The sequence below is a fragment of the Cyphellophora europaea genome, assembly GCF_000365145.1.
Source record: "Cyphellophora europaea CBS 101466 unplaced genomic scaffold supercont1.10, whole genome shotgun sequence".
Lineage (NCBI taxonomy): Eukaryota > Fungi > Ascomycota > Eurotiomycetes > Chaetothyriales > Cyphellophoraceae > Cyphellophora > Cyphellophora europaea.
This window is the reverse complement of record NW_008481798.1, coordinates 831,409-844,323: the sequence shown is the minus strand read 5'-3', so window position 1 is coordinate 844,323 and position 12,915 is coordinate 831,409. Positions and strand designations below refer to the sequence as shown.

The window sequence follows — 12,915 nt, the reverse complement described above, 5'->3', positions numbered from 1 at the left end:
CCTAAGCTGTTATCATGGCATGAGACTCTGTGAAATTCTGGTATGAGATGTCTGGTCTGGTAGGCCCTATATACACATGCCACGAACTAAGGCTCTCTCAACTTCCACCTGTGGCCGATCACCACTTCATGTGCGCGCATATACTTACGCCGCCCTATTGTACAATAGACACTTCTGCCGCTGCAGCAGCTGCCCGCTGGTGGAGTCTCAGACGAGGACGTACAAGCTGCACATCATCGCCAGACCCAGAACCATGCTGCTCCAAAACGCAGCATTGTTCAGAACCCAGTTGCCTCTGAGCATGGGGCTACGCTGCACCGCCACAATGGGCAACTGCAGCATCATGGCCACGAACCCGTAGCCCCTCAATTTCTTGGTGATACAACCCATAATCAGCTCGTGGCCCACCGCCGAAACCAGGAATGTGACCGCCATGGCAATCGAGTTGGAGGTGTAGTTGCGCAGACTGAAATAGACGTGTCGACGCAGGAAGTGGTACACGGGTATATTCCATTCGCGAGAAAACTCCAGCCAGTCGGTGCTGTTCCACCAGTCCGAGTAGAAGTGACGGTCCGCGAAACACGTCAACTCGGCGAATGCTCCAAGAACGTACTCCCAGATGACGAGGAAGACCAACAGGAAAGTGATCATAAACGGGAAAAGCAATAGGCTTGTTGTTTCCGCGAGGATGAGGGCGCGGTCGGAATTGAATGGTGTATGCTTGAGGCGAATGGCGCTATCAGCAAGGATCGGCGTGATGAACTCCTCAGAGATGATGGTCATGAGGAAAATGCAGCCGAATACAGCCAGTGTCTTGTAGAAGACCTCTAACCAGCGGATATTAGAAGTTCGTGGGTATTCGAGCTCGTAGCAGAGCGTGGGACATAGGGTGTAGTCGGCATAGTTCCAAAGAGTCAGGTTCTGCGGGAATGTGACCTGACCCAAAGGCGACGTGAGCTCTGTGGCCAGGTCTTTACGAAGCTGTGACAGCTCCTGCGACGCTTCCTGCTTCTCAACTACAGTCTCATCGAGCTCCGATATGCGAGAGGGCGACGAAGGATATTTGAACGCTCGGTCAAACTTGACATCTGGGGCAGGTTTGTCGAGGGCACGTAAGCGACGCTCGGATTCAGACAAGTGGCCGTTGTAAAAAGCATAGGAATGCATCTTCATCAGGAACGTGAGTGTGTGGAGCGCGAAGAAGACCTGTGCGGTCCAGGTCCAGTTCAAGAGAAACGGCCACTCGACCCACAAAGCAAGCCAACCGAGTTGGAAGATGGCCTGAATCCATACACCGCCGCGGCGCCACTGGAAGATGGTCCAGCCGCTTCGAAACAACTTCTGCAAAGGCAAAGAAAGCGCAGTGCTGCCGACCATGGCTGCATCTGAGAGAGCTAACGCCAGGACATTCTTGGAGAGGATGCGATAGACTTGCGCCCGCAATGGATATCCTGTCTCTTTGATATTGCGCAGACCGCTGGTAATGACCATGATGCTCAGACCCACCCAGAACAGGACGAAAAAGCCGCGAAAGTCGCTGTACTCGCTGGAGGGATCGAAGTGGGACACTCGAGGTTTATAATTGATGTTGTGGAAGGAGCGCACCTTCGCCTGGGCGCGAGCATACTTGCGTGCAGAGGAGATGGACTGCGCGGATGGAGGTGCGTCCTGAGGGACGGGTGTTGAGCGTCCGCTAGACACGCCGGAGGCAGGTACGTCGACGTAGCCATTACCGCCGCCGTGTCCATTCAGCTTCAGGGACTCGTCGGGTCTCCGAGGTCGCGGACGAAGTATCTGATCAGGGCTGGTGTTGCGCTGAGAGGTCATGCTGACAAGTTGATGCAGTATCGTGTACAAGTTTTTTGAAAGATGGAAAAAGATGTGGAACTAGGTAGCATGCTTATCCAGATGAAGAGCAGCAAGAATCTCACATATTATCATCAAAGGTCGACCATGACTACACAGTGCCTAGGCACGTAATGAGACGAAGAGGGCCATCACTAGGCTTCGGCTGCGAAACGACAGCCTTGAGTCGCAATATGGTCTGCTCTGGGATGCTCGGGATTCTCGCGCGGCGACGTCAGACTTGGCTCGGCGTAATAATGTACGGAGGGAATAATGCATTGTCCACCCGTCGGTCTTGATTGGCTGTGCCCGTACTCCTCCGTGATTGGTTGCGAACACTTGTGTGGGCTCTGGAAAGAGTGCCCGCCGCCATTCAGCAACCATATCCCCATCTTTGGTGCGGTGTTCCAGGCCACGGTCATTGCTTGACGAAGTACTGAAAGCTGAGTTCTAGGCCGCAGAAGATGCACTGAGAATAATGGGGACGATGCGTATCTCTTCCACATCGTAGATCCGAGCCGCAGGAGACATCTGTCACTCTTACCACCCTCCGTCCCCGAAGCGGCATCATGAGTTCCCGTACGTTACCCGCGGTCCACCTCAGAGTGCCGGTCACTAATTCGACTACAGTCAAGCAGTTCATTCGCAATGTGCGAGCCTCCAAGACGATCGCAGACGAGCGGGCAGTTGTGCAGAAGGAGAGCGCAGCCATCAGAGCCAGTTTCAGAGAGGAGGGCCACGACTCCAACACAAGGTACGTGAACATCTTACCGCCTATGGAAGTGTCCTAAGTGTTGCAGGCGCAATAATGTCGCCAAACTACTATACCTATTTACCTTGGGTGAACGAACTCACTTCGGTCAGATCGAGTGTCTGAAGTTACTTGCCTCTCCTCGATTCGCAGACAAGAGATTGGGATACCTGGGGACCATGCTGCTGCTGGACGAGAATCAGGAAGTCTTGACTCTCGTTACGAATTCACTCCAAAACGACCTGAAGCACTCCAACCAGTATGTCGTCGGGCTGGCTCTCTGTACGATGGGCAACATCGCCTCCGTTGAGATGTGTCGAGACCTCTTCCCGGATATCGAGAACCTCATTTCAACGGCAAATCCCTATATCCGACGGAAAGCCGCCATCTGTGCCATGAAAATCTGCCGAAAGGTTCCAGACCTCCAAGAGCATTTTCTCGACAAGGCCAAGGCCCTGCTTAACGATCGTAATCACGGTGTCCTCCTATGTGGCCTGACCTTTGTCACTAGTATGTGTGAAGCCGAAGAGATGGAAGAGGGCGAGGAAGGGGCCATTGAAATGTTCAAAATCGTGGTACCACAACTCGTGAGAGTGCTCAAGAATCTGCAAAGTTCGGGATACACGCCAGAGCACGACGTTTCTGGCATCACCGACCCCTTTCTACAAGTCAAGATCCTCAAGCTTTTCAGAGTCTTGGGCAGAGGCGATGCGGAAGTCAGCGAGCAGATCAACGACATTCTCGCACAGGTCGCGACCAACACCGAGGCTTCAAAGAATGTGGGTAATGCTATCTTATATGAAGCAGTTCTCACAATTCTCGATATCGAGGCAGACTCGGGTCTTCGAGTCTTGGGCGTCAACATTCTGGGAAAGTTCCTGTCGAACAAGGACAACAACATTCGATATGTTGCACTTAACACTCTTCTCAAGGTGGTAGCCATCGAGCCGAATGCTGTTCAGAGGCACCGAAACACGATTTTGGAATGCTTACGCGATCCCGATATCTCCATCCGAAGGCGAGCCCTCGATCTCAGCTTCACACTCATCCGCGAAGACAATATCCGAGTGCTCATCCGAGAGCTGCTAGCCTTCCTAGAGGTTGCTGACAACGAGTTCAAACCAGTCATGACCACTCAAATCGGCATTGCTGCGGACAGATTCGCACCCAGCAAGCGCTGGCATATCGATACCATGCTCCGGATCGTCAAGCTAGCTGGCAACTACGTCAAGGAGCAGATATTATCCTCATTTATTCGACTCATCGCAACATCTCCCGACCAGCAGACATACGCGGTGCAAAAGCTCTATTCTGGTCTCAAAGCAGACATCACACAAGAAGGCTTAACCCTCGCTGCAACCTGGTGTATTGGCGAGTATGGCGAGCTGCTTCTGCGGGGAGGATCTTATGAGGATGAGGACCTCGTCAAAGAGGTGCACGAATCCGACATCGTTGATCTTTACACGACCATCCTCGATTCCACTTATGCCACTCAGATCGTAACCGAATACATCATCACTTCTTCTATGAAGCTCACCACACGAATGTCCGACCCATCTCAAATTGAGCGCATTCGAAGGTTGATGGGATCGCGCACCTCGGATCTGAACATTGAAATCCAGCAGAGAGCGGTGGAATACGGCAACATGTTCGGCTATGATGGCATTCGCCGTGGCGTTCTGGAGAAGATGCCACCACCAGAAATACGAGAAGACCAGCGGGTTCTGGGGCAAGCTGTCGCTCCGGCTAAGGACAAGCGGAAGGCTGCGCTCAAGGAAAAGAGCAAACGCGTGTCCAAGGTAGCAGAGCAAGACATGCTTCTGGATCTCATGGGCGGGACCGATACTCCCGCGGTCGACATGAGTGCAACGCTGAACGGACAGCAGAATACGGCGGATCTCCTGGCAGATATTCTGGGCGGAGGCAACAGCGTATCTTCGCCCCCACCCCAAACCATGTCGCCAGCTCCTGCACAATCCAATACAGACTCGATCATGGATCTGTTCGGAAATGGAACCAACGCGAGTTCAAAGCCCGCAACGCCTTCGATACCAGCAGGACCAGCAGCGCACAACGTCTACAGCAAGAATGGACTGGCAGTTACCATGCAGATATCGCGGTCGGCTGCCGGCGTCCAAGCTCTGGCGCGGTTTAAGAATTCGTCAAATTTCGATACTCTGAGTGGCGTCGGCTTACAGGCAGCAGTGCCCAAGAGTCAGAAGCTGACGCTGCAAGCAATCAACAAAAGCACTTTGGAAGGCGGCGAGGAAGCAACCCAAGGCATGAAAATCGTGGGTGCTACAGGAGTAAGCTCACGCCTCTCGTCATTGTGAAAAGCAACTAACATTATTGCAGGCCTTACCGCCAAAGCTCAGGCTGAGGCTGAAGATCAGCTACAACGGACAAAGTACAGGCGTCATAACCGACCAAGTGGATTGGACTGAGCCATGATGATACGAACAAGTTGTGTCGCAGTAGATGTGAGTATGCAAGTCTGGTTGCGCCTACCACCTGCTATCTTATAGAGTCATGTCCAGCCAAGATAGGTCGGCTTGTGCGTTCTTGAGCCGATCCTACGCAGGCCTGATATTCGCCAACGCCAGACAGGACTCAAACAATGAAAAGAGCTCGGGCTGCCTTGTGTGCCCGTCTGATGAAACTTGACACAACCTTGGTTGTCTTGCGCTTGAAGGTGGTGTCAGCACTTTTCGTCACGTGTAAACCATTCACAAGGCTGGGTCACAAGATCTAATGTCTTGTCGGCAGTGAACGTTCGTAGCACTGGTACTCCTGAGGTTGGTGGACTGGTCCCGTCAGCCAGTAGCATCGACCGCCAAGGCACTTGCTGATACCCACTGGAGGCTTTCAAGACGTCCTCCGACCATCCCAACCATTCTCCAGCCTTGCTTAGAGCGCAAGTAGACATGGAAGGTCTCTACAGTCTGCACATCGTCTGCATGGAACGTGTCAACCCCGTGTTACTGTGCTTTTCCCTGACGAATGCCAATCCGCAGTGGGGCTGCCGTGTCTTTCCGGTGAGAGGAACCGGTGAGTCTCAGTCGTTTGCCCACAGTCATCCAGCATTTTGAGAAGCACAACCTTGACTCTAGGCTTTGTGGTGCTTGGAAACGTCTTAGTGAAGGTCAGTCTCCATCGACAGGTCACTTCCCTTCGCCGTCAGGCTTTGAAGGTGTGAGGAAGGACCTATTCGCCTGAGGAAGGGAACCACAGCACAAGTCGAGAAACCGGAGAAAACCGGAGTCGACAACGTACCATATCTGTTTTTTGAACACCTGCCATACTCTGAGGTGTCCTACAGGCCCGAATCCTCTGAATGTGCGTGCCCTTTGACGGTACATCAATGCACTACGAACAGCAAATCTTCAGAGGGTCAAGGATCAAATCCGTTGAGCATTTGTTCGCCTTCATGCCCCCACAACGAGATGGAGACACAAGATCACATTGTGTCGGTAAGGCAGATTTGCCTCGACCAGGCTAGGCTTTGCACCAGAAGACAACCAAGTAATTGAACTTCACTCACACCTCACCAGGTCTTCACCACCACCAGGAATTACTTTGTTATTATCGCGCCTTGAAAGTGTCTTCTGTCTTCTATCTGCCTCTACGTCTACTCTCACAAGGTGCAACTACATAGTCATCCCACTTTTGTTGTTGTTGTTATTTGTGTTGTGCGCGAGGAAGATTTTCTTTGCTTACAGTCTTATCACCCGTACTACTGTGTTGCAGCCTTTGCCAAGTTGTCAGCTATTCCATCAAGATGACCCGCCACCTAATTCCCTCGCGCTTTACGACCGAGGATTGCTCCTTTCGTCCACCCTCTACCCAAGAACCACCTCCAGGCACCAGTACGCGCCTTACTCGCTCCGCTGCTCGTGCTGCGACCCAGGACCTCGCTCTTCGTCCAGATTCTACTCTGGTGCCTCAGCCTGACACCACTAGCCGCCAAATTCGCTCCAGCTCCCGTGCTGCGACTCGGAATTTCGCTAAAGTGCCTCTTCCAAGCACTACTGAGCGTCGTACTGGTGCCGCTTCCCGCAAGCGTCCACTCTTCACCCCACCTGCCTCCGACTCCGAAGCAGAGATGGAAGCTAAAGACGAGGGCAAGTTGGTCATCCATCCCAACATCGTCCCAATCATGGACGGTGCAACCAAGAAGCTCATGGTCAAGGACCCTCGATGCGTCAAGAGCATGGACGTCGAGACTCCAGACGCCGACTCGACTGAGCAAGCTAAGCTCAAGATCGCCTACGATCAAGCTACTGCCGCCAAGAAAGCCGAGGCTGACCAGATGGCTATCGAGAAAACTGAAGTCGCTGCCAACGCCTCTGGTAGCGATGGAGCATCCGACACTGGAGTCTCTGAACAAGAAGCTGACATTGAAGACGTTCAGTCCGAATCCGAGGACGACTCTGAGCAAGAGTCTGAACAGGCTGAGGACTCTGATGAGTCTAAGGACTCCGAGGAGAACTCTGAGGAGGACGCGGATGGGGTTGCTGGTAAGCGCACCGAGCAGCACACCGAGGAGGGCTCGGATGCCGAAACCGTTGAGCACACCAATGAGGATACTGATGAAGACTCTGTCGAGGACTCTGATAAGAATACCGATGAGGACTCCGACGAGGATGCCGACGGTGACTCCGATGGCGACACCGATGAAGAGACTAGTAAGAATGCCAAAGAGACTAACGACATCAAGAAGGCTCAGGTCGCCAATGTGGTCAAGGCCTCCAATGGCAAACAACATTACGAAACCTGTCCTTACACTGGTAAGAAGTTCAAGGTGGTTGAATGGGAACCAAATTGGCTGCCAGGCCAGCCTCATAATGGTCGCCTTCACCCTGAGTATTACCTGTGCCCCAAGGAGGAGATTGAGCCTTGGTTCAAGGAAAAGAGCATCATGAACAAGATCTGCGACTACATCATGCCAGCCAACAAAGTTGTTCCCTTGGAAAACACCATCGTCAACGACGTGAATCAAGCCAAGGTTGATACCACCAAGTACCCCGAGCAAGACCGCCAGGCCATTAAGGACATGATGAGCATCATGTACGTGCACAGAGCTAGCCACTACACCTTTGGTCAGATCTTGTACCCACAGCTCCACTTTGAGTTGTACAAGTCCAGCCCTCTAAACGGCTTCATGGACAATAAGCGCCTCCACAAGTTCGGAACAGGCTTCATAACCTGCGGTGACCTCATCCAATCTATCACCATCCATGACTCGTTCAAGCAGCCTTTCAAAGCGTGGGTCGACGACTTCGCTCAGCTCGAACGTAACCCCTACACTGGTTTCATGCCGCTTCGACACCTCCAAGAAATCATCATCACTGGATTACCTGCCAGTAAGGACCCTGCCGTCAGTGGTTCTCGTTATATGCCAAGTGCGCTCGAGAAGCTGCGTGCGGTCTGCGGCAACTACGATACCCGCGTCTTCGACATCTGTGTTATCGAGAAGGATGCAGCGGCGTCGCAGGATACTGTCACAGTCCGACTCACGAAGGCGAAACCCGCTATCCCTGCATTCGGCCTCGATGATAATCTGGTAAGTCCATGTTTAGCCATGCTGGTTGCTTGTCCCTGTCTAACATACCCGCAGGAGGAGAAGTTTGACCCTAGTGCCGAGATGAAGAAGTACCGCGCTGCTCTCCAGAGAAACCGTGAGGCTGCTGACACCACTGCGGCTGCCAACAACACAGTCGCTGTCGATGACGCCGCGGATGGAAGCGACGCTGCGTCCCCCACCAAGAAGCGCGCTGCTTCCGGCGAGGTGGCTCCCCAGCTCAAAAAGTCTCCCAAGAAGTCCCAGGGCAGTATCCGCGGCCGTCGCAAGTCCGATGAGACTGAAGCGACCGAGTCTGATTCCGAATCTGATTCTGATTCTGACTCCGACTCCGACTTCGAGCCCGAGTCTTGACTGAGCTTCATAGCAGGACAGTAATGTCACCGACGTTGAGTATTACTAGGCCTGAAGACCTCTGCACCCTATTGTACGATCACCAGATCCTTTAGGATTTCAGAAATTTGTTTTTCTCGATGTCATCACTTCAAACAGTTGACGATATCGATCAACCGCCATCCTCCGACCTTGCTGCCACGAAGCAATCGCATGTGTCGGGCCCGCGAGGATATTTTGATGCACGCTTGTTCGCCTTGCAGGAAAGTATTGCATACTGTACCGAATGTCTTGGACATGGACTCGAAACGGCGGCATTGCACGGAGATGTACGTATGATGGTCTGAGTCACAGTGATCAGACCAAGCCAAAGTAGATAGAAAACTCCTCTCATGAGAACTTTTTGCCCATTCGCCGTAATCTGCTATTTCAAGTATGCCTCTGGGGTACGGGAAGACGCTGGCTGACAGCGGCGAGGGGCACCTGGCATGCGGCTTGACCCCGAAGGAGTTAAAGATATCTCCATCTCCAGATCCACCTCTCCTTCTCCAAAAGCGGGCGGTGGTGGTGCAATATGATTACTGTCCGACTCGATCTGTGAGCTCCCTGCGCTTCATTTTGGTTCCCGTCGCCTATCTCTGAGAGGTTCAATACCATCATGTCCCGATCCGACCGTGACCGAGAAGGGTTGAGCCCTTCGCCCGCCAATATCCTTGACTATCTCGGAGCAGATGATGACGATGACGATCTATACGAGCCCGCTACCGAGCAGAGCGATATGACCGCTTCGGCGGCGGATGAAGACGAGGAGATAGAATTTTCAGGTCAGGTCTATCAGAACGTCGTTTCTGCATTTGCTGATTTACTCAGATGCACAGGAACAGCTTGGAGATATTCAATTCGTTCTGGAAAGCGCCGAAACCGGTGAGGATGAGGAAGATGATGGTGATGATACAGAAACAGAGGACAATACCGCCGCTCGTCCTCAAGTACAAAGTATGTCCACGACAGAGATCTTTATTCGCAGCACTCACCGTTATCAGCAGTGACAATAGAGCATCTAAGCCGGTTATTAGGCGGAGGTCCGTTGCGTAGACTCCTCCTTCAGCACTACCCCAACGCCGCTGGCGGCCGCTTGATCATCGGTGATGATGACGACGACGATGATGAGGACGAGAACTACCTATATCGTCGCCCTCGTCGGCGCCGTCGCCCAAAGCCATCCGGTGACCGTTTCCCCAAGGTTCCTTCGGATGCTGGCCGGGAGCTGATGGCATCCGGGATCTATGGGTCGCGGGACACACACGTCGATACTCGGCGGCGACGAAGACGGAACATGTCCGAGCGCTTGATGTGGCGACGCCTTGGCCTCGAGCCTCGACCCAGCATGCGACGCCAGAACGCCCTCATTGCTCAAGAACTCATTCCCTCTACCTCGACCGCCGACAAGATCATACACTACGATAGTCGTGCCTACTCTGGACAGTTCTCAGACGATGGCAACTTCTTCTTCAGCTGTACGCAAAATTTCAAAGTCCGAATGTACGATACTTCGAATCCGTACGAATGGAAATACTATAAGACTGTCGACTTTCCCTTCGGTCAATGGACCATCACCGACGCCACCCTCTCGCCCGACAACCGCTGGCTTGCTTACTCATCCATACGGCACACAGTCTGTTTGGCCAGCACTGATCCCCTCGACACATCCGACTACACTCTGCTTGACTTCACCAACTTCGCACCGGGCGTCAACGTCAACTCCGGCCGCGGGCATCACGGCTATCGTGCTCATAGTTCTTTTGGCGTATGGTCGCTCCGCTTCTCCGGCGATGGCCGTGAGATTGTCGCCGGAACTTCCGATCATTCCGTTGTTGTGTACGACCTGGAGACCCGACAAAGTACCGTGCGCCTCTCGAACCATGACGACGACGTCAATGCCGTGTGCTTCGGCGACAAGTCCTCCCCTCACATTCTATACTCCGGCTCAGACGACCAGACTCTCCGCGTCTGGGATCGGCGGTCCATGGCGGATGGCCGCGAGGCCGGTGTCTTCGTAGGGCACACTGAGGGCCTCACCTACGTGGATAGCAAGGGCGACGGCCGCTATGTCCTTTCCAATGGGAAAGACCAGATGATGAAGCTCTGGGATCTCCGCAAGATGATGTCTCCCAACGACTTCAGCAACGTCAATCTCAACGAATACACCAACAACTTCGACTACCGGTTTTCCCCCTATGATGAGGACGAGTACAGACCCAACCCTCACGACTGCAGCGTGGTCACTTTCCGGGGCCACTCGGTGCTCAAGACGCTGATTCGCTGCCACTTCAGCCCTCCCACCAGCAGTAACTCACGGTATGTGTACTCAGGCAGTGAGGATGGAAAGGTCTACATCTGGAACCTGGACGGCACGAGGAAATCAACAGTCGATGTGCTGGAAGCCACCAAGGGGACTCGCCCCCGTCACAGTGCGCGCGAGGAGATGTTCATGTACGAGATGCACGGTGGCCGCGGTGCCGAGACGTGGAAGACGTGCGTACGAGACGCAAGCTGGTGTCCCACCGCGCCGGTCCTGGCTGGTAAGTTCCGCAGTCCCATCTATCCTCTTCCATACCGCACCCCGCCTCCCTAATCCCCGCATGCAATCCCCAATAAGGCGAAAGTGCACCCGCTAACGCGCAAACCCACTACACAGCGACGTCATGGAATGGCTACGGCATGTCAACCGGCACGGTCACGCTGCACAGCTGGTCGGACGGGGCCGAGGAGGACGACGCCGACCCGCCCATGGGCAGCAACTACAACGCCCGGCTGGACCGGCGCGAGGATTTCGATCGCGTCAGGAGGGACGACCGTCCCGGAGGAGCCGACGGGGCCGCGAGACGCGCGGGCTTGCGAAGTCATGTGGTTGGGGAGCGGAGGAGAGGATGGGTTCGCGGCGGTGATGAGGATGAGGATGGGGCGTGGTGACCAGTGAGGCGGGGAGGAGTTGTTGAGGCTGGGACGGGAGGAGACGATGGTGGTTTTGGGGACTGGGGTGTTGCGGCGTTGGTGAGGAGGTTGAGTGGCCTGGGACGACGGGAGAGGAGATGACGACGATGACGAGGATATTCGTTTTTTCTTTTGGGCGGTTGGCGTGCTGTACGCTATACGCTTATGTACGACATTACGAGGATATGGCGGTGCAGATAAATACAGGTATTGTTGAATGGTCAATCAATGATTGGGACATATATTGGGGCTGGGGAACCGGAAACTTCATGCGGAAATCACACAAGATATGCTTCCCGTGGAAGTCAGGGAGAGGTGGTTGGTTAGGTGAAGTAGGCTGTAGATGGTACACAGTGGATGTTGATCGATCCCAAACCACCAGCTGGCGCAGTGGCAGGACGTTTAATTACTTTTTTGTTTCCGTGGCGTGGCCGAACACACATTTCTTGCCTCGCTGGCTGACTGGCTGGCTGGCTGACACACACATGCTCGACACAGACGCCGCTTGTGTTTCGCCGTATCTGCAGTTCAGTGGTGTTGCATGCTCTGCCAAATCGCACGTAGCTGGCTCCAGTGTGGCTTCTTTGCAGCTCCCGGTATAACGCGTTCGGTGCGACGAAAAAGGAGAAGGAGGTGCGTAGCGTCGCTATCCCACTAGTACGTTGTTGACCGGGATATGTACTGCGGGCGGATCTTGGTCAGTTGATGTTGCTTCGCGGTGTGCTTGGGCGAAGAGTGGTGTGTGAGTGGGGAAAGAAAAGGAGGGAGGGAGGGAAGGATGGAGGAGCAGAGGAAGCGACGTACTTAGCTTGATGAAGTAGCCGATGGCGCCCATGATGAGGAATCCCATTCCCACGGCTTGCGAGATCTTGATGAATTCTCTCCGGTCGGCTGCGCAGCGGTCGTGTCAGTACAGAGTCTCATCTTGCGGATCGTCGGTGTTGGAGGGCTGGGTGGATTGGAGTTTCAGAGGAGGTCAAAGCAAACGTGGTGACTGTGGCCGCTTTGCGCTTTTCTTTTCTCAAAAGTGGTATAGCTAGAGCATCCGCAGAAGAGTATGGGGCGCGTACGCCCAGGAAATTGCGCGCGACGGCTGTGCGTTGCGTCCGCTTTGCTGGTCTGCATTGCACTCATGTTGCGCCTTTGCGTTGGAAGAGCCAGACTACTGGCACTCGTGCCAGACCACAGCTTCTGAACCTCAAGAGGATCACGTACGTTTTGTGCATCTGTTGATGAATTGTGTGCCATCCTTGAAAAATTCCTTGGGCACATCGGCCAGCTCTTGAATGGCGCTTGGTTGATCGGACATGGTGTCGTTTGGTGGTTCGGCAGGAAGACGACGAGGAAGGGGGAGGAGGATGAATTTCGCTTGAAGCTACTACCAGTCGTGATCCAAGGGTTTCAAAGCAAA

At 53.8% G+C, this 12,915-nt stretch overlaps 5 protein-coding genes across 5 annotated transcripts; 3 read left to right on the top strand and 2 right to left on the bottom strand.

Annotated features, from left to right (window-relative positions):
* Positions 1 to 207: 207 nt before the first annotated feature.
* HMPREF1541_09420 (uncharacterized protein) lies at positions 208 to 1,827 on the bottom strand (the record flags this gene model as incomplete). The annotated part of the gene is made up of 1 exon (XM_008714094.1): positions 208 to 1,827. One exon carries the CDS (start codon positions 1,825 to 1,827, stop codon positions 208 to 210), a length of 1,620 nt encoding a protein of 539 aa, XP_008712316.1.
* Positions 1,828 to 2,414: 587 nt separating this feature from the next.
* HMPREF1541_09419 (uncharacterized protein) lies at positions 2,415 to 4,929 on the top strand (the record flags this gene model as incomplete). Its single annotated transcript, XM_008714093.1, has 2 exons — positions 2,415 to 2,599; positions 2,646 to 4,929. The coding sequence occupies 2 exons, from the start codon at positions 2,415 to 2,417 to the stop codon at positions 4,927 to 4,929; spliced, it is 2,469 nt and encodes an 822-aa protein (XP_008712315.1).
* Positions 4,930 to 6,374: 1,445 nt separating this feature from the next.
* HMPREF1541_09418 (uncharacterized protein) lies at positions 6,375 to 8,531 on the top strand (the record flags this gene model as incomplete). Its single annotated transcript, XM_008714092.1, has 2 exons — positions 6,375 to 8,159; positions 8,214 to 8,531. 2 exons carry the CDS (start codon positions 6,375 to 6,377, stop codon positions 8,529 to 8,531), a joined length of 2,103 nt encoding a protein of 700 aa, XP_008712314.1.
* Positions 8,532 to 9,168: 637 nt separating this feature from the next.
* On the top strand, positions 9,169 to 11,483 carry HMPREF1541_09417 (uncharacterized protein; the record flags this gene model as incomplete). Its single annotated transcript, XM_008714091.1, has 4 exons — positions 9,169 to 9,334; positions 9,381 to 9,506; positions 9,554 to 11,092; positions 11,209 to 11,483. The coding sequence occupies 4 exons, from the start codon at positions 9,169 to 9,171 to the stop codon at positions 11,481 to 11,483; spliced, it is 2,106 nt and encodes a 701-aa protein (XP_008712313.1).
* Positions 11,484 to 12,150: 667 nt separating this feature from the next.
* Positions 12,151 to 12,813, bottom strand: HMPREF1541_09416 (protein translocase SEC61 complex gamma subunit, archaeal and eukaryotic; the record flags this gene model as incomplete). Its single annotated transcript, XM_008714090.1, has 2 exons — positions 12,151 to 12,395; positions 12,720 to 12,813. 2 exons carry the CDS (start codon positions 12,811 to 12,813, stop codon positions 12,151 to 12,153), a joined length of 339 nt encoding a protein of 112 aa, XP_008712312.1.
* Positions 12,814 to 12,915: the final 102 nt, after the last annotated feature.